A 20,748-nucleotide genomic window follows, 5' to 3' on the forward strand; every position below is an offset into this window, starting at 1 on the left:
CCGCTGCTTTTCTATGCCCTGTTCATTCAGCAGGAGCATGTCATGTTTACAATGGACAGTGAACCAGCCATCTCCATTGGATCAATTGTTTGACAGTAGTTGATCCCATTTCTTAAACTTATACTCTGTATCCCATTGTGTATTTCGTCTCACTCAGACTGGCTCTGGTTACTGTCACTGTGATCTGTTTGTCTTTGACATCCTCAAGCTACAGTCCAACTATTCAAAAGGGAATGTTATGACAGTAAAACCTGTGTTGCCGAGGCAATTACTTTATAATGATTACTAATGTGTAAGTCATTCTCATTGTTAAGTAACCACATTCATCTTTTTTTATGTTAAAATAAATAACCAAAACGGTCACCTGTAATGTGAACTAAGTGTTGAGTACACTTTTAATGTTACTAGTTATCAGGTAACTATGGCTTGGGTGTTTTTGAAGTGGGGTGCTGCCCTCTAGTGCCAAAGCAGTCAATTGAAAACTGTTACTCTGAACACAGTTGTTGTCATCCACAGTTGACAAGATCCAGTTTGAACCTCCACTTCGGAAAGAAACCGAGGCGCACTCTGAAATGGTGATAATGTCCTTTAATTCACTACGATTTGTGTTTAAAAATGTCCCTCTGTTTAAATCTCTATCCCTGTTTAAATCTCCATCCCTGTCTCAAAATGTCCTCATATTTTCATCAGTTTATCCCTTGATTTCTTATGGACTATGGCTATTAGGCTGGTAGACATCATGCTCTTGTGGGTGTTTGTGGTTCTCTGCAGGATGTGAGCAAAGAGAATGACTTTTCTTCCCCCTGGAGCCCCTTTGCTGAGGGAGGAATAACATCCAGGTAAGCCATGGAAACGTTTGTCATGGGAATCATACCTCCTTAATGTCGATTACTGTGCTTCCATAGTTCAGCCGGCCTCTACAAAATATATTACAAATGTAATTTATAAATTACATTTCTTACATTGATATATTATAAATAACATTTCTTGCATTGATTGTGTGTGTGTGTGTGTGTGTGTGTGTGTGTGTGTGTGTGTGTGTGTGTGTGTGTGTGTGTGTGTGTGTGTTTTCAACTTCTGCTTGTTTACTTTTGTCAGAGGTGTCATCATTCAGGATGTCATGGTCGAATGTAGAACACCAATCAAATCATTTATAGCATATTACTGTCCTGTATTTTTGCTTACATGTTTGCTCTGCTAATCACATTCCTAATTAATATCCATTGCTCACACACATAGCTACTGTGTTTTGGATGCTCCTACTACCACTCACTATGTATAGTGTTTGTGTCGCTCTACACCGCTGCTGCATGTCTCACAGCATGACCTCACATGTCCCATCTGCTGTTTGGAATGTCACTTTGAGCCTAGAAAGTCTTCCTCACTTGTCCGTGTGCTTTGACTGTTTGCCTGTTTTGTTTCTTTTTTTTCCCTTCTCTCTCTCTTTTTCTCTGTCCACTTACTTTCTTTCTGCCAATCTTTCTCTCTCTTTGTCACTGTCTTCTCCATTCCAAGGAGCCTCCTCAAAAGTGTTGAGGACGAGTTGTTCCAACGGTAACACTAACACTGTCTTGCGGTTCTGCCATCCACTTCACTGCCATCCACTTCACTGCCATCCACTTCACTGCCACCCACTCACTGTTGCTGTGTGTGCGTGTGTGTGTGTGTGTGTGTGTGTGTGTGTGTGTGTGTGTGTGTGTGTGTGTGTGTGTGTGTGTGTGTGTGTGTGTGTGTGTGTGTGTGTGTGTGTGTGTGTGTGTGTGTGTGTGTGTGTGTGTGTGTGTGTGTGTGTTTGGGGGGGGGTCCAGCAGGCTGTTTCTGTACCCTATTTTGCAGAAGTGTGCTGCTGGCAGTGCCCATGAACATAACCCTACTCCTCCATTGTGGCACCCTCCCATTCACCATTTGTGGTGTGACATAGACCGGCCTGCGCATGAGGCTGTGTTTTTTTTACCCTGAATAATGTGATTGTTTTTTAATATTGTTTATTACTAGCCTTTACTGGCCTCAAATGGTGTGTAGCAATAACACAATAAGCAAAAGTAAATGAAACAATAATGTGTGTCAGACATTGAAGTGATACATGGCTGCTATAGTATCGACCTCAGTGAAATAGGGTTTCACAGTTCTGTGGATGTATCGGACTCCATCCTATGAACTGGGCATTCAAGTGAGGCCTGCTATGCTATGCTTAAAGCCTGTTTTTTTTAATTGATTAATAGTTTGTGCTTCAATTGGTACCAGGCAGCTCCGTGGCCTTGTGTTTAGTGTCCGCCCTGAGATTGAGAGGTCAGACATATTTCTGTCATGTCCAGGGGGTGTACTTGTACGTTGTGGTCGTGGGATGTAATAATAATAATAAAGCTTTATTCATATAGGACCTTTTAAGAACAAGTCACAAACAGAAATATATAGAGAAAAACATTGATCAAAAAGGCATAGAATACAATAGAAGAGATTTGTTGATAGAACATAACGGAAGATAACAATAAAAAATAAAGAATCACATGGGTGATGGGCTAAATGCAGCTCTGTAAAAATGAGTCTTTAGGAGTCTTTAATGCGACACAGGCTCTGTAAGCCTGATCTCCAGCGGCAGGGCGTTCCAGAGTGACTGTGCCCCGATCGCAAATGTGTACTTGTACATCAAGCCACCTGACGCTACAGAAACGGAAGATAGGCTCCTGACCTATGAGCCTCATGGCTCGGGAACTGTTGGGTTCCCAAGATTACTTACTTCAATTAGTGTATTAAATAGACTATTACTACTATTTCTTTCTCAGCTCATAAAGAAGTTGATTAACCCCTTCAGCTCCACTGCTGGTTTGAACCTCTACAGTCTACATCATTGACCCCTGTACCTCATACTCCTTTTCTCTCTGAGGAAAGGGGTCCTTTAGTTCACACCTACCCACCTTCCCTCCCTTGGGACCCTTTACAGTAAAATCCTGGTTGTTAATGTAACTCTGAGAATGTACAAATGTTTCCAAGTGGATCGGATTCATTTGGTTGTGTACACACTCAGACTTATACTCTCAGGATTCTACTCTTTTGTTCTTTGTTTCCACTTCATTCTCCTCCTTCTCAAATATGTATTCTTCTCTCCAGGGGACACATCACACATCTGGAAAATGCCTTTGAGGATGTGGAGCTGTAAGTGCTGTTTGTCCTATAGCCCTGCCCAATATTGGCCTATTTTACCTAATTTGACCGATACCGGTTGATTTGTTTTTGCTATTTGGCTTATCAATAGTTTCAAACACTTTTTCCCAAACAGTGGGTAGGAACCAATTTGTGCGCCATGACTCGAGTAAAAAACTATTCTCCTACATTTAGGAAAAATAAATAAAATAATAATAATATATATATATATATAAAAAAAAAATAAGATTTTAAGAAATAAAATAAACATAGAAGAATTGTATAAATTTTAAAACAAACAAATCTAAGAAATTCCATGAATAAAAATAATTAAGAAGTAGTGAACATAGATGATCTACAAGCTTGCGAAGCAACGTGTTGTGCACTTGTAGATCTGCTATTTTCACTAGTTTGGGTCCCGGGCAAACGTCTAATCTCTCTTTTTGGTCTTGACCTGAAAAGTTTGGGAACCCCTGGTTTAGAACACCACTCACAGCTCTCTATGTCCATGAGCACGTGCACTGGTATGTAAACACGGATTCATAACTTGTAGATTTGTTTGTGGTAGGAAACTACCTGCCAGGGCAGTTCTGCTTGTTGTTTTCAGTTGTTGTACATTTACAACATTAATTTCTTCAGCTACTGTACTTTCAGAAGGAAGATAAATGCTAACTGTAGATTGGAACATAACAGGGCGGCTCATTGCTGGCTCTTGCTATGACAAATAAAAGGGGAAGGAAGACCAAATAACTAAAGCTTTTGAATGTGAAAATCAAGCATGTCAAGGTTAAGTTTCCAATGTGGTGTGGATCTGCTCACTTTATTTTTGTTTAAAAGTTTACACTACATTGTAACCGTATAATAGAAATATCAGCGCTATATTGGATATTGGAATTTGTATTGCTAAATTATTGGATATCGGTTCGGTAGCAAAACTAATATCAGTCTGTTCCTAGTTTTTGCATTCAAATGTATTGTTTGGTAGAATGCAAACAAATATCTTTAAACAATTTTTTTATTTAATTTCAGTTCAACTCTTAAGCCAGGAGTTCCCCCTCCTCTGCCACCTAAGGTGAGACCTGAAGTACTAGTGTGTTTTTTAAATGTTTAAATACAGTATGTCTTCCGCCATTGCATGTCCTCTACTGCTCATACTGCAAAATCCCAAGCGTTAAGTGTTGATACGTACATGCAATGCACTTCGATGCAATGCCAACTTGTGCCTTGCAAGCAGAGCGTGCCATGAGGTGCACTCACCACTGGCATCACAGCTTACTGTTATGTAGACCCGTTTTTGACCTTATACCAACCTTGAAACGTACCTTAGTTACGTCACCAAGAATGGTGGTCCCTTATTGGCCTTTGATGGTGACGTCAAGAGAGGACACCCACAGCGACATACATACCCCGACATACATGCATTCCTACCCAGCCGCAGTACTTGCGCACTCTGCTTGCGCAAGTAATAATTAGACCTAACCCATGTCTCCCTTACTTTTGCTCCTTCAGCCGAGGTTGAACAGCTCATCGGATGAGCTCGGCCTGAACGACGAGAGGAATCTGACGGTGCGGAGGTTCCCCAACTCGGAGAACGGACCCAGTCAGGTGGTCCGCAGACAGAGCACCCCGGAAAGGGGCAACAAGGAGGAGCACTCTGCCCCAGACTTCCTTTCTGTCAGCGTCAGCAGTCCTGGCCTGCTGTCTCATGCATCTGACCCTGGTGAGTCCCAGTGGCTCAGTGCCTCTGAGTCTGTACCTATGCAGGGTTACACATAGATACAGTGGCACAAGCTAAGCAAAGTTAGTACTAAAGTTAATATATTCCGTTTGGGATTTTGTATATAGGGTAAGGGTACCAGTCCAGTATTTCTGCAGTTGACTATGTAAAATATAATAAACTCTTCTAAATACTATTTACCCTTAGACCGGCAAAGGATTATTGTATTGACTTATTGTACATATCCATGTGAAGTTTTTCTACACATTAGAAATAATGTCCAAGCTAGAAGCATGCACATCTCAAAACAATATTACAGTATACAGGTGCTGAACAAATTTCGTACAATAATGAAGGAAGGCAACCAGTGTGCGAACTTCCTTCCTTCATGCTCCCAGAAGCAATTTATTAGACATACAATGTTGTGAACCAAACTGGACGCGAAATGTTGCACCTCTAATAAATTGCTTCTGGGAGCTACAGACCGTGTGCGTCACTGTGTGAACTGCCTTAGTTTTTCTACACACTCATTCACGTTTTCTTACACTTGTACATATTCACTTGTATGCAAGAACGCCCCAACATGTCTCTGAATAGTCTCTTTCATAAATACATTCATCTAAATAAGCATTTGTGCTATCTTTCCAAGCCCTCAATACATCAAAAAATGAAGGTAAGGTAAAAACATGTCTCGTAGTTTGATTAGTTGTCCGATCATAAACATAGAAAAGTAGACGCCTCCTTCGGCTCTGGGGCGTCTGTACTTAAGTGAGGGCAAGCTTCCACGTTGGTGCGTCACTAGTCTCGCGTAGCCAGACAACTATTGTGAGAGGCAACAGTCTGGCAACACGAGACTAGTGCTTCACAGAAGCTTCCATGTGGGTCACAGAGCGGATGTTCGGGTCTGACAAGTCCCGGAAAAGACGCACTGTGATTGGCCAGTAGTCACTTGGAGTGGCAGCGTGGCGTAGTGTTCCTTCTGCACTTGCGCCCTCACGTCGATACGCATGGCTCCAATGAACTGCAGCGGCCAATGAGGCATCTGTTTTTTTGTATATATCTATGACTGATATACTGTACACACCCTGTGCTTTGCTCAACCACCTGACAGATAACGACTCAGACGGCAGTGTGAATGAAGGCAGTCCCAAGGAGCCACCCAACCGAGCGCACCGCAAGGAGAAGAAGGAGTTCCCTGTGAGTTAGAAGCTGTTGCATGACGAATTGAAAAGAAATGTAGGTCCCCCAGTCAGAACGGGCAGGCTTCTCCCTCTTCAGTTTCAACAGGTTGTGGGAGAGGTCCACAACCTGTCAGACAGAACAACAGAACAATACTGTGTGTCAATCCAGTAGCAGGTAACTGAAAAATATTTTGAATCGATACTATTACAAAGATCGATTTAAATTGTCACCAGTTTGAATCGATTTGAATCGTTTTACGATAAATCTTTACATGCCTACAAATATTTTCTTTGTCCTTTAGTGGATCTGCTGGCAGTCAAACAAGATCTTTAAACATCTAATTGCATTTTGTAGACAAAACAAATGACAGCATAGTAGGGACTGTTTGTTTTTCTTTTCCACATTGTTGAGGTCAGTCATTTTTAGTCCCAACAAACCCCAGCTCAATTCACCATCATTGTTCTCTGGTTATTTGTTTATGTACCCTGCATCTATCTTAATGGGGTGGTTTGTGTCTCCACAGAAACCAGCTATCAACGGCCTGCCACCCACTCCTAAAGTCTTGGTAAGTGAATCTGCTGAATTGTCCCCTCACAGTCCTCACCTATTCCTGGTGTACAGGTTTCAGTGGACACTATCATTAGACTCTGTCTGAATTGCTGCTGAATCCCGAAATTTGGGATGCAAAACGGACATTCCAGTCCCTCTCTGTGGTTATGGTGGTCTGACGTGCAATGCAGTCATCATCCCTGGGCTCACTTCCAGTTTCATGAACTTTGGCTGACATTTCTGCTGCTCCCGCAGTTTAAAGCAGTTGATTTGCCATGCTGAGTTGAGTTTTGTCTGTTGGTTGTAGATGGGAGCTTGTTTCTCCAAGGTGTTTGATGGCTGCCCCCTGAAAATTACCTGCGCTACATCGTGGATTCACCCAGACACCAAAGGTATAGATGGACTTTGACTTTGTGGAATTGATTGACAAGAGACGAGAGACATGCTGTTCTTGATGAGAAGAGGTGCACGCATATCCAAACTAAATTTATGATGGCCAATAACATGTCTGGAAATCCGCTTGCACACACTGAGCTCTAGTGAAACGTAATATTTTATTGCACCCACAAGTGCGTGACTTTTCGGTCATTAGACCTTCATTCAGGATTGATGAAGAGCGTTTAGCTTGAAATGTCATGCAGGCACTTGTGGGTGCAATAACATATCAAGTGTTAACTGGAGCCCATTTCTACCTTGTTACAGTACATGCTTTGGTGAATGGTGACACAGTAATACAATAATTTACTTTATGCAGAAATGTAATACTTTTAAACACGGGTCACCATGCCACTTTATTTTGTTACATCATTTTTGTTGAGATTCTTGTCAAAAGCATGGTGTAATGATTGAAGTATACATACAGTATGTCTTTACAGACGCAGATAGGAGTTGCATACACCACCTACAGCAAATACTATATAGTGCCATACTGTCAAATGAAGATCCATACATACATGCTAATACATAATTGTTTAATCTAGATCAATATCTCATCTTTGGAACGGAGGATGGCATCTATACCCTGAACTTGAATGAGCTGCATGAAGCCACAATGGAGCAGGTAGCAATTCATTGTGCGGTTACACCCTTTAACATGTTTTTGGTTTACTTTCTAACTCACTAAAACACAGACTTTGACAGGCCTGACCATCATTCTTACCTTGTTTTCCCATTTCAGCTGTTTCCAAGGAAGTGCACGTGGCTTTACATTATCAACAACAACCTGATGTCTTTATCAGGTAAGTGTCAGACTTATCACAGCTATCTGCTTCACTGCCATAACCTGCTGCTGCTTTGTCCCTGCATTATCTCACTACCCAAGAGACAATCACACCTCTATCTGTGACTGTGGCCTTAAAATAGCATTCCGTTTGTTCTTGTTTCCTAGATCATCATTAAAACCTGCTATGCTTATAGCACAGTGACATGATTTTTTATTATATTTTTAAGCCTGTTTTTCAAATGAAGAACCACTACAATATATTGATCTTTTTGAAGTTGTGGAAGCTCTTGGCTGCAGAAGCGACTGTGGGGAAAGAGTCATTGTTTGTTTTAGAAGTACTCAAATAATTTTAAATAGGCTAAAGGCCAGAAGTTTTTTTCGATTAGCACCTCATTAGCCAGGTTATTTTCAAATTTTATCTGAATGTGGGATTTAAGTTGACTACAGGTCGCCTGTCAACATGGTGTTCCCAAGGGTTTACCTAGCAGTTTCCCCCTCGGTATACTTAACCTCTGTTCTCTTCTCCTTTTCCCCTTTGGACACTTTCATCTCGTCTGGCTTGACTTGATATTCTACTAACCGGCTTCATCAGAAGGTAATCATGCTTCACATCATCTTCATGCCTCTGTTCATTTTAGTCACGCCTAACCTCTCCAAATGTCAAATCTCCCTGCAGGGAGTTGAGGTTTAGTTGTCAAATTCAACATGTATTTACTGGAAAAGAGAATGGAAATGGAAAAATATAAACTTCACCAGTCTGATGGAACTTGGACCTAAGTTTGGAAATGGGTTATGGTACCAGGGCTGACGCCAAATAAATGCTGCCACTCTGCGTAACGGAACATCAGCTTCCACTTGCGCTATTGCACGGGCGTTATTCTGACGGGACAAATGTGTCATTTTTCCATGAGGACAGTGTTGCTGCTTGGAGCATGCACAAACTCTACAAAGTTGCAGGACCCATGCTGAGGGGCCAGTCACCTGTGTGACCCATGCTGAGGTGCCAGTCACCTGTGTGCTGGCAGGTCGCTCAGAATGACAGTGATTACCAACAGAATCATTTTGGGGGGCGCTACCCATGCATTTATCTGTGTTGCTCATTCCACGATTGCCCGATCCTTACGTGTGTGTGTGTGTGTGTGTGTGTGTGTGTGTGTGTGTGTGTGTGTGTGTGTGTGTGTGTGTGTGTGTGTGTGTGTGTGTGTGTGTGTGTGTGTGTGTGTGTGTGTGTGTGTGTGTGTGTGTGTGTGTGTGTGTGTGTGTGTGTGTGTGTGTGTGTGTGTGTGTGTGTGTGTGTGTGTGTGTGTACTTTTATTTGTAGCTTACTGGTATGTGTGGTTTAGGAATTAGGTGCGTACATGGTTAACCGTATACATGAAAGTATGACTATCCTTTTAGCACTTGGACCTGCAAGTGCAGTAGATGTGCTAGTGTTATAGGTCTCTGATGGCATATAAACCACTATTCTGTCCAAAGCCATAATTAAGCTAAAAAGAAAGCCGCAACAAAAGCTATATTAACCAGTTAGTTACACCCTCATGTTATGCATAGACTGGGGTAAAGCATGGGTAATGTAAAGCTATATTCTAAAGTTGACCAGGGTCTTGCAGGGGTTTATACTTGGTTCCCTGGTTTCCCTCTACATCAAATCCCCCCGAAAACATTTCATGTTGTCAGTTTTTAGATGAGAGAATTAGACATTTTAGCCGAATGTTCACCTAGGTCAGGAAGGACATGCCCAGAATCGGGACGGTTGGGTTCATGTGGTTAACGGGGAATAAGTGACTTTGTATTCTATATAAACCCCAATTAAGTTTTACAATTTTGAAAGTCTTCCATTGGAAAATAAACAAAAAGCGTATGTTTGAAATCTTAAAGAGACAACAAGGAAACCACAAGGCGGTGGACATTTCCACAAGTCAGGTGACATACAGTATGACTAACTTTATTTGAACGCTGCTGAACTTGTAGGCTCTGTCTGCTTGCTGCATCAAGTACGTTAGTTGCAACAACACACTGATGCAGTTATGTCCAAGGTGTGATATGTACTGCACTGTATATATGACATCATACTATGGTTACAAATGGTAGAACCCCCACAACATAAAAGTACGGCCCCCGGCCCCTTGGGTTTCTGACAATGTGGCCCCCTGAACAATTTAGTTGAATAGCCTGTAGTAGTGGTTAACCATAGATCAAAAACAACATTCAAGTGTCCACATTTACAAACAAATGTATGTGTTGGGTGAATACATGCACATCACCTAGTGATTTCCTAGTATTTCTTGCACTCATCGCTTAACAAATTTTCTCTTTGCATCATTTGTCATCTATTTTACGTCTGCAAAATGTTTGTACAGATTGAAATTCTCATACAGTGCAAATCCAATGCAACGATGTGAAATAATATATCACATAAACATGTTAAGCTATCAACCTAATAATGTGCTATATATTGCCCCAGGTAAAACCTTCCAGCTATACTCCCACAACCTAATCGGACTGTTTGAGCAGCTGAAGAAGCCGGGCCTGGCTGCTCAGTTCCAGACTCACCGCTTCCCAGACAAGATGCTGCCCAGGTTAGAATAGCCAGCCCTGTTTTTACTTCTTTTATTTTTTTCCAGGGAAGGCTTGTAAGGTATTTTTCACAAATTCATTAAACTGCACAAACTCCTATCTGGCTTAGTTTAAGTCTGCCATTGTCATTGCTCATTGGTTTACTGAGATAATATCACTGCAGGACAGCAACTGGTCCAAATCATGCTCCCACCTTTCTTCCAGTCTAGTGCTACACTATCATCTGTTTATGTCACCAAGTGTCTTGTCATTTTCCTCTATAAATCAAAAACACAGTTAATTGTTTGCTTTAGTTTGGGAGAAAAAGAAAAGACTTACATCCTTGAGCTCAGATGTCATCAGCTCCTTTATGACCAAGCTGACTGTTTTCTCTCCTGCAGGAGATTTGCCTTGACAACTAAGATCCCGGACACAAAGGGTTGTCACAAGTGCTGCATTGGTGAGTAGTGCTCCATCCTTCCAAATCCCCACCACTGTTTGTTTTCATTGACTTGTCTCTATCAATGGTCATTGGTCAGTCCACTAGTCTTTGTAAACACACTGTTGTCATCTTATTGTCAAACTCATCTCATCACCAGTCAAACTAACTCTTGACCATGGTTACAGTTGCTGATGAAGACAAAATGCCCTAAATATCTTCCCTGACTTTAGTGACTTGAGTGTACCCTAACCCCCCCCCCTCCTCCCTTGCAAGTTAATTCAATGTAATTAACATTACTGCAACCTGTAGTGTTCAATATTAGTCTTTTTAGGGCATGACTGTTCAGAAGAGTGTCTGTCTGTCTTGACTCTGTCCCGACCTAATCTATTGGATCAAACTGGTCCAATCAATGGCTAATTTCTTGTGCACATTAGGTAGTAGGTCACAGAAGTACACCCCCCCCCCCCCCCCCCCACACACACACACACACACAAAGTTTTGAACAAAAAGCCTCAAATCATGAATTCATCGTGCAATTTACGTGAAATCTTTCACAGACTTTCCTACTAGGCTGAGGAATATATCCCACCCTTTTCACATTGGGCTGTTATAGCGCCACCAACAGGTGGATTTTGCAAAACCCATTTTTGGAACAAAATGCCTCAAATCATCCAATTGCCATCCAAGGCGTAAGAAGAACCACACATTGGCCTATTATAGCACCACCAGGAGGCCACAACCTGACCTGCCCTGGTGGAGATCCTTGCCCCCCGAGTGGCACTTTATCTACCGGTAGTTTATTATACTTTTGAAAGTAAATTAGTCTCTGATCGATCAGGTTGAAACCTTGCCCAAATTTGCAGTTCTACATCTACATAGATATGTCAGACATAGAAGATAGTCACAGGCTAGTCACATCAAGTCCAAGATCCACATTGGAACATTCTCCTTGTCCTGGCTTCTCATCCAATGTGTCTAGCTTGTTACTTTGTTCATTGTGAGCATTTGACCACAACTTAAATACTGAAACTCACCTTTTTCTTTCACAGTGAGAAACCCATATACAGGTCACAAGTATCTGTGTGGAGCACTGCAGTCTGGCATTGTCCTGCTGCAGTGGTACGAGCCCATGCAGAGGTTCATGCTCATCAAGGTCAGTTGATGATTTCCCTCCAGACCACCATTGACCACACAAACCTGCATGACACTATTTCAACATTATTTCAACCTCCATTGACTTTGAGTATAATGCTTGATTTCCTTGTGCATCGTTTTTTTTAATTCTAGGGCCGATTAGGGTTGTTTACATTTTCCAAGTGACATTAATTAATTTCGGGAGAATATGCTATTATAATTTTTTGTTTAGGAATAAGGGGTAAGGCAAGATAGGGCCCTATGAGTTTCTTCTATGAATCTATCTGCAGCAGGTGTGCTTTGTGCATTGTGCTTTGTGCATGTGTTTTTGCTGCATGTGTGCATCTGTGAATATAACGCATGTCTGTTCTCCCTCCAGCACTTTGACTTCCCTCTGCCCAGCCCACTGAAGGTGTTTGAGATGCTGGTGGTCCCAGAGCAGGAGTACCCCATGGTGTGTGTAGCCATTAGCCAGGGCACAGAGCCTGGCCAGGTAGTGCGCTTCGAGACCATCAACCTCAACTCCTGCTCCTCCTGGTTCACAGAGATGGGAACAAGTAAGACTTGTAAGGCGACAAAACGACCGTCGGTCATTCATTCCCAATATGGTAGCTGGGCTACACTAATAGTCAGGTGGCTGAGCAAATTACTGTAAATACTAGTGAACATGTTATGACTGAAAGATACATTGTCGGAAAGGTTATTGTAAAAAAAATATATATACCAGTGAAAGATTATATCAAAAAATATTTGTTTAATTCAAAAAGTTAAACAAAATGTATTGTCAGCACAAAATATAGATTTGTTCATTCATATCGCAACCTAATTCTGCACAGTTTTTGGCCTATTTTCCTGTCAGGGATTCATGCTTATCTGCTTCTTCCACAGCTAATCAGCAGGTGGATGCTATTCATGTCACCCAGCTGGAGAGAGACACAGTGTTGGTGTGCTTGGACCGTGAGTATGACACCAGAGTTGCTGCTGATGTCAATATACAGCATTGACACACAAAACGTATGAGAACCAAGACTTAAATCAGATGAGGGGGGGGGGGGGGGTCTTAGAATTTTATGTAGAACTGTATGTATTTTTATGTAGAACTGTAACAGGAAGTCAGCGGCTCACCTGACATCAAGCGTCAATTGTGTTACTGTTGCGCAGCACACACACACACACAAAGTGATTTTTCCCTTCGATCTCACGCCGACCGCTCGGTGGGGCAGTTCTTGTATTTGTTTTTACTGAGGATAATGTTAGAAATAAGTTTAGGGTTAGGCATAGTTTTACTGAGGTTAAGTTTAGGAATGGGGTTAGGTTTTGCCACTGCTTTACTGAGGTTAAGTTTAGGAATAAGGTTAGGTTTAACTGTTTAGGCATAGTTTACTGAGGTTACGTTTAGGAATACCAGGCAGAGACCGTTCTATTATGCTGGCTGTATGCCTGAGGCGACTGTGTTTTGAGGAGAGCGTACTGGTATTCTGTAGAGCGCTTCCTGTCACTTGTAGGTGTCAAGACTGTTGCTGGTGAATATCCATGTGTCATATCTATGTATAGTTAGGTTTATAGTGTGTTTTTTGTCACTCGACTTAATCTACATTATTATTATTATTTCTGCATCAATAATGCAATACATAATTACATTTGTGTATGCAAAATTATACTCCACCCTCTCTACACCAAGTATTCTAATTGCCTCTTCTGTGCTTTTAACACTAGAAAATTTGAAGATCGTTAATCTCCAGGGCAAACTGAAATCCAACAAAAAGCTGGCCTCTGAGCTCAGCTTTGATTTCTGCATTGGATCTGTTGGTAAGATTATATAATAATGTCTTCAAATCTGAGTCATGATGTGACGTACTATATACAGTATAAACTACCATAATTATACTATGTTACATATGTCTACATTTGCCATATTTTGCCATTCAAAAGTGAATTTAGTGTTTACATAAAGTTGTTGTGACTGTGTGCAGTGTATTTCCCTGACTTATAATGTCTAAATCCTCAAGTGACATTCGATTTTCTTCTGCGTGTTTCACGGACGCTGGATCTCTTTTCTTCTCTAGTGTGTCTTCAGGACAGTGTTCTGGCCTTTTGGAAACATGGTATGCAGGGCAAGAGCTTCAAGTCAAATGAAGTGAGTATCTAATGACTAAGAATGCTGGGTGTTGTAGCTAATTCTTAACACTGGTTTCAACACTTTGAATTTAACATGAACAGGATAAATTGTAATGTAATCGTAACTGTTTCAGCTGACTTTCTTTATTCAATACGAAATAAATAAAAAATCTTATATAGGATGAATATTATGTATACGACAGTTACATTTTAGAAACCGATCATGATTACTGATATGGTTATAATGTTCCAGTACGGAGCCAAACAGACCTCTAATTGTGGAAACTGTGTGTAGTTTCTTTCACATTCATGAATACAGGGTTGTTTGTCCTACACACGAACAAACACCCAACGGCTCTTGTCAGTATTGACCCCCCTAGCGCTGGTGTTTACATGCATGGCTACATGGTGTAGATGAGCCGGGGAGATTATCCCACAGGTGGAGCCAAACAAAGTGTGCTTTATGTCCGCGTCAGGTAATGAATTTGTCCACCTTGTCACTGAGGAGTTTGCGTTAACCAGATCACGAGGCACAGGTTTTGGTGCACAATAAAAGTTCAAGAGATCACTGGGAGGTGAAGCGTTGAGTCTTTATGAAAAGAGATATTGTGGGAGATGGGGGCTGCCCTTTTCAAAGCCCACGCCATGTCTGACAGCGCCCGATGAAACACAAGGCTCTGGCCTGGACTCCTGCCCAGCTCTGCTTGATGGCTTCCCCCAACAGCCGAGCACACGTTGGGATATATATTTTTTAAATGTCAGAAGCCATGCAAAATTAATGTATGTTCATAAATGAAACTGTGTAATGCAACAGGTGAGGGCTGCTAAATAATTTAGCCTTTCCTTTGTCTCTCGTTATGATTCTCTTTAAAAAGGCGAAGGCATTCAAGGGGCACGTCATTGATCTGCGCTCGCTTCACCAGGTGCTTCTCTGAACACCCCAAAGCCTTGTTCTCAGATGGGACTTAAACGGATCAGGTCTCTCATGGGGGGCTAAGGACTTACGCCTAGCAGGTGTCACACGTGGGCTTGTGTGCGTTTATTGCCACACAAGTCACTCAAAGCAGGTTTTGGGGGCTTGCCAAGTTGCCAACACGTGGGTGATTTTCTTTTAAAGGGTTATTGGCCTGTAACGTTGGGAACTGTCAGCCCTTTTATCTGGTGACTTAGCATAGGTAAGGTCCAAGTGTACACACTAGTAATACAGTGTCCTGGAGACGCCAGACACTCACCTGCAGCCTGAACCACTTGATTGTTGTTCTGAATAGAAGGCTTGTATATGCAGTACATGCCCAATACTGTTCACCGTTTGGCCATACTATTTACACCTGTTCTGCATATATGGAGCCGGCCAGTATATCTACATCTGACCTCACAGACTAATTGTTTAAAGGGCAGTCCATACTGTCTCCGACCACCGAACTTTTCGTCGGAAAGATCAGACTTGAATTTTTTCTCCGAAGTAGAGTTCGGCGAGTCACAACATATGGGAGTGCAGCTTTCAGAACAAAAGTTCGGAGGAATGCGTTTCAGAAGTTGCGAGTGACGTCATGTTGTAGTTGTACCGGAGCTTTCCGACAAAAAGTTCGATGGTCGGAGACAGTATGGACTGGCCTTGACTCCTGCTTCTCAACTGTGCCGTATTTAGAAGCTGTTTCAGCGCGACCTCACCCTTTGGGTCGAGGTCTCTTCTCGCCCTCTGGGCGTCTTACTGGTTATTATTATTTACCTTTATACTTTTCTTTTTTGTTATACCTTTCTATATTTCATTTTCTTTGTTTCTCTCATTGTCTGTATTTTTCTTTGTTCTTCTATGTGAAAGCAATACAAGTCAAATTACTCTACAATGCCAGACTAGGGGTCTGAATCCCTCTGGGACCACCAGTGCTAAACGTTTTTATTTTTATTGTAAGGTTCTTTGAGAAAAAAAGCACCTGTCAAGTGAAGGGTAATCTCGCATTGCCAGACTGTTGCCTCTCACAATTTTCAAATGCTTCCATCATAGTCTGGAGCAACGGAAGCTCTATCATGAGTATGTGATAAAGCGCTAAGCAGAGACTCCTCCCCACTTCCGTCTTTACAGTTGCGCAGATTTATCCTAATATAAATAGAAATCATCTAAGCATATATAGCTTGTTGCTTAGCACCAAGGAAAAGGAAAAAAAGTTGTATGGTATGTGGTAGACTTTAATACTTTGCATTGCTTCTTCCTTCAGCAGTACTCCATTTACACAGGAGACCAGCTGTTTGTAGCTCATGTCTTGATCAATACCCCCCCCCTCCCTTCTGTTCATAGGTGACCCAGGAGATCTCTGATCCAAGCAGAGTCTTCCGTCTCCTTGGATCTGACAGGTTGGTACTCGGATATTAATATTTTGTCGTTAAACAAAGTATTAAACTTAGCAAGCATGCAACATTTATTGGCTTATAAAAAACATCTCACCTAATAAACACACAAATACAACCCTGTCGGGTTTACTTTCAACCTTTTCCTATCACACTTTATCTCGCTTCCCCTGCTTATCTCCCAATTAATTCCATGCTACCGTTGCTCTGGTGATTTACTGCTGCCCTCATGACCTCCATAAAAGCAGGGCACTCTGATAACAGCGAGGGATTGAGTGAGTGTCCTCCCACTGGTCTCAGTGTTTTCACATCACCTGGTAACCAGCAAAACAGCCCACTCCTCTCCTGGGTCCTACATGACCCACAGAGCCCTTCTCCATATTTATCCCTGGTGGTTCTCCCCTCTCTTCCTATCTTGTACAATGCCAGAGCTACAGTACCCGCCTTCTGGTTGTGTTCACCCAACCTTTCTGCTTCCACAGCTGTCCCCTGTTGACCCTGATCCTCTGTCTTTCTCTCCCCCTTCATCACAATCTTTCTGTTTGCCACTTTTTCTCGAGCTCTGTCTTGTTTCATATTTGTGACAAAGTTTGTCCTATTTTAACAGTTTCCTGTCAGTTGTCTGGATATTCTCACACTCTTTCTCTCTCTTTCTGACACACAAACACGCACATGTGTTTACACACACACACACACACACACACACACACACACACAATATATACATACACACACACCTTAAATCAGAGAATACTGTCCTCTGTCTGTCTGCTACATGAGGGTAACGGGGACCGAAACGCCGGGTAGGGTCAGCGCATTGAAAGGGTGCGTGGGGACTTTGGTTGGTTCCAGCAGATCGCTGGTTTGCCCTGGATCTTGCAGATTACTCGTTTGTTGGGATCCTTCTTTTCATATTTGTGCAGATTTGATGCATTTTTTACGTCATAACTTTTCCTGTTATTGACGACATGCTGTAGTGAGATTTATTTCAGCGAAGGAGGTTATCTTCAATGAAGCGCAATTAGACGTCATCGGTTCTCTCTGCTGCGCCCTGGTCTCCCGGGCCCAGCCCTAATCCTGTAGCGCCGGAGCAACGGTGTGGTCTGCCTAACCTTCTCCTCCACCCATGTTTTATTCACTCTCACCTGGGCACTGCCAGCCTGGTGTGTGTGTCCTCCACACCTCTGTAATTTCATCTGATGGAAGGGACAGTAAAGACTGTACCTCGTATGCTAAGCCCTGCTCATCTGTCAGCATTACGAGACGCATGGCATCTGTAGATGTAACCCTTACTGTCATTGTGATCTGGACTTCATCCCACTACTGTCTTCAGTCTGATTGAATGCCTTCATTTAGCTCAAGGTTATACTGTACTGCTACAATATCATATGACAATATCATGGGCTGACCTTTGCCATTGCTTCTGAAATTGTTAACCAAATTTCAACAGGATTGATATGCACTTTGAAGGCAACATGTAATAGCAGCACCCTGTTTGTCATATGTCGGCTACATATTTTATATTTAAAGCTAAATCTCTTGAGAGACCCATCATCGCCAAATCTTTAACATTGGCCAAGGTTTGCGTTTTTGACTGAGACAAGGCTATTGATTATATTATGATCGCTGTGCAGGGCCGCACAGGTTTAATAGGACGGCCACAAAGTTGGTAGCCTATATAATCAATATTTTGAGATTGGGGTCCAAAGCCAATTGCATATAATTTCGGGGGTCCTTGACATGAAAGGGGTTTGAGAATCACTGATATAGCAACATAGGTTTTTCAGAAAACTGTTGTATAATTGGCCTCGGGTCTTAATGGTTTAATGTGTGTATCGCTGTTCTAACTGCTTTACCACTGTGTTCCTCTGACAGGGTGGTGGTCTTGGAGAGCCGGCCCACGGACAACCCCACTGCCCTGAGTAACCTTTACATTTTGGCAGGTCATGAGAACAGTTATTAAGCCCTATCGCCATCCCCAAAGACTTGTGGACAACCAGAGATGTGAATAGGCTGCTTCAACTTCTGGGAGAGTTTACCAGCCTGTCAGTATGATCCTTTCGCGTCAAGGGAACACAACTGGCTTGAAGAACCAATTTAAGTGGAAATGTTTGTTACTGATCACAGGATCCACAGGTCAGTAAAGAGGAACCGGGAAACTGCAAGCCACGGCCGCCCTCAAATACGGATCCATAAGTAGCCTTACAACAGCTGTAAACCCTGCTCTTCATAGGACAACACTGAGGAGATTTCCTTGAGCCGAATATGGAAATCACACACAAAGATATCTCAACTGAACTTTTGAAACCCAGTGACTTAACACCAGCCAAATCTTGGTAGATTCGGTCTGGCTGGTAAGTTTGTCCACCCAACAAGGCTCTGACCAGTAACCTGCTGCGATTCAAGGTTTCAAAACAAAAATATGTGGCTGTATTGGGTTTGTAAAATAGTGAAAAGGTGTCTGGTGAATTTGGGAAAATTTCTGCCAGGTGGCAGACTGCGGACTGTTAGAAACAGCATAGGTGTTATTTGACAAAGTGCCATTAAAACACATTTGTGATAGTATTAGCAAACAGTGGGAGATTTTTTTATTGTGGAGAACAAGAGGCTTTTGTAACACCACCGGCAATGACTGTTAGTGGGGGTAAATCCTCAAGCGGAGATGATTTACATGCTCTATCTAGTCAAACTAATAGAACGGTTTAAACAGATTTTTAAAAAGAAGAAAAAAAACAACAATCCAAGAGTGATGTGGGTTATTTAAAAACGGTTATTTATTAATCTAAGCAAAAGGGTATGTTTGATTTAGTGGCCGTGATGTTCACAGCCAGCGACAGACAGGTGGAGTCAGGTGACAGGTGAGTGGGACAGCCCCACCACTCCTTCACATAGGATTAACTACCTAGAGGACTGCTTTCAAGCAGCTTTGGGTTAATTTACTGCTATGTAATATAGTTTATCTCTCTACCTGCTCCCTCCTCAGCTGCATTGTTTTTCAGAAGTTGAATATAATATCAAATGTTTTTCTTTAACCCCCCTCCTCACTTTTATAGACCTTTTACTTCTATTCATTATTTGCACCATGTAAGCACTTTTGTACATTTTTTATTTAAAATGACAAAATGAGGGACAATGCTTGGTTTTCATAACATCTGCGCATTCCCTTAGCAAAACCTTTAAAGGATGCTGTTTTTGTAATAAAAAGGCTAATTTTAACAATACAATAAGTCTTCCGACTACTTTACTTTCATTGTGTGCATGCATTTGTGCACGGAAAACGTTTATCGTGTGTGTGTGTGTGTGTGTGTGTGCGTGTGGAAACGGTTTCTCCTAGGGTGTATGCTGCCCTTCAACTCCTTTCTATTGCTTGTAATGATGCAGATCAAGGAGCTGAATGTGATTCAACAGTTAAACCTGTTGTTTAACTGTTGAGCGGGTGGGGGGGGGGGGGGGGTTACAAGGAGTGGAGAGAAATTAGTATACCCATTTTTCCCATTCCACTGACTTCACCATCTAGCACTAATTGGTCATTAAATGAAGGCATTCAATCAGACTGAAACAGTAGTGGGGTGGCCAGATCCCACTGGTCAGGTTGTTGCTGTTGGTTGTTTTGGTCTGCCCTTCTGTTGGATGATCAATGATGGCATACTACAGATAGGTAAAAGTTAGGCTTGGAGCCCTTAAGTGTCACCATACAGTGTTTTGTGCTGAAAATAGCTGATCTACAAGCTCATTTGTCGCCAGGTGGAACTTGAAGGCACAGTAGCATCCTTGAGATGATGGATCAACATTTAAAATCACATTTTATTGTTGGCAGTGGTGGACACTAGTGTCAGTCACAAATATGACTTAAACATCAATATTTTCATTTGTGCATTATGCATACAATGATTATTTACCAGCAAAAAAAAAGTATCTTTGCTGGCAAATATTCAAAACTGCACATCCACAAATTGTCAGTAGGCCTACTATAGTATAGGCTACACGATTTGATGCTTTGCTAAACATATTTTGGTGCACCATTGGGTACCGCCCATTCTGTGTCAGTGTCACTGAAGCAGCAACACAACATGAACAACGTGTGTGTATATAGGACTAGGGAGGTGGAGTCTGAAAGTCGGTCTGTGGAGCTACTGGTGTAAGTGAATGTTCGTCTGTCCATCTATCTTTCTTCTTTCATCCAACACAAACCTGGAGGCTAGCCGCTAGGCGTATGCCCGCTGTATGTCTGCTCTCTGAAGTCCCACTGGAGCATCTATAACTACAGTATAACGACGATTCACTGTAAGTTGTCTACCGTATTATTTGCATTAGTTGCCTGCAGTTAGGTTTAAAGTAAAA

General features: G+C 42.0%; 1 protein-coding gene across 8 annotated transcripts in view; it reads left to right on the forward strand.

The window, feature by feature from the left end:
• Positions 1-19,634, forward strand: part of map4k5 (mitogen-activated protein kinase kinase kinase kinase 5) — a 48,483-nt gene extending 28,849 nt beyond the window's left edge. For 2 of the 8 annotated variants that reach the window (XM_083792367.1, XM_083792371.1), the window contains 20 exons: positions 517-575; positions 772-839; positions 1,516-1,554; positions 3,109-3,153; positions 4,171-4,213; positions 4,651-4,861; positions 5,970-6,055; positions 6,564-6,605; positions 6,897-6,981; positions 7,570-7,649; positions 7,767-7,827; positions 10,276-10,390; positions 10,769-10,827; positions 11,859-11,962; positions 12,323-12,509; positions 12,832-12,900; positions 13,660-13,752; positions 14,010-14,080; positions 16,358-16,413; positions 18,283-19,634. In XM_083792367.1, coding sequence (XP_083648493.1) covers positions 517-575; positions 772-839; positions 1,516-1,554; positions 3,109-3,153; positions 4,171-4,213; positions 4,651-4,861; positions 5,970-6,055; positions 6,564-6,605; positions 6,897-6,981; positions 7,570-7,649; positions 7,767-7,827; positions 10,276-10,390; positions 10,769-10,827; positions 11,859-11,962; positions 12,323-12,509; positions 12,832-12,900; positions 13,660-13,752; positions 14,010-14,080; positions 16,358-16,413; positions 18,283-18,370 — 1,661 coding nt within the window. In that variant the 3' untranslated portion in view covers positions 18,371-19,634. The remainder of the gene's footprint in view (positions 1-516; positions 576-771; positions 840-1,515; positions 1,555-3,108; positions 3,154-4,170; positions 4,214-4,650; positions 4,862-5,969; positions 6,056-6,563; positions 6,606-6,896; positions 6,982-7,569; positions 7,650-7,766; positions 7,828-10,275; positions 10,391-10,768; positions 10,828-11,858; positions 11,963-12,322; positions 12,510-12,831; positions 12,901-13,659; positions 13,753-14,009; positions 14,081-16,357; positions 16,414-18,282) is intronic. The other 6 variants (XM_083792368.1, XM_083792374.1, XM_083792369.1 and 3 more) reach the window with 3 other exon arrangements.
• The last annotated feature ends 1,114 nt before the right edge of the window (positions 19,635-20,748 follow it).

The sequence above is a fragment of the Protomyctophum parallelum genome (assembly GCF_964188405.1).
Source record: "Protomyctophum parallelum genome assembly, chromosome: 20".
Classification (NCBI taxonomy): Eukaryota; Metazoa; Chordata; class Actinopteri; order Myctophiformes; family Myctophidae; genus Protomyctophum; species Protomyctophum parallelum.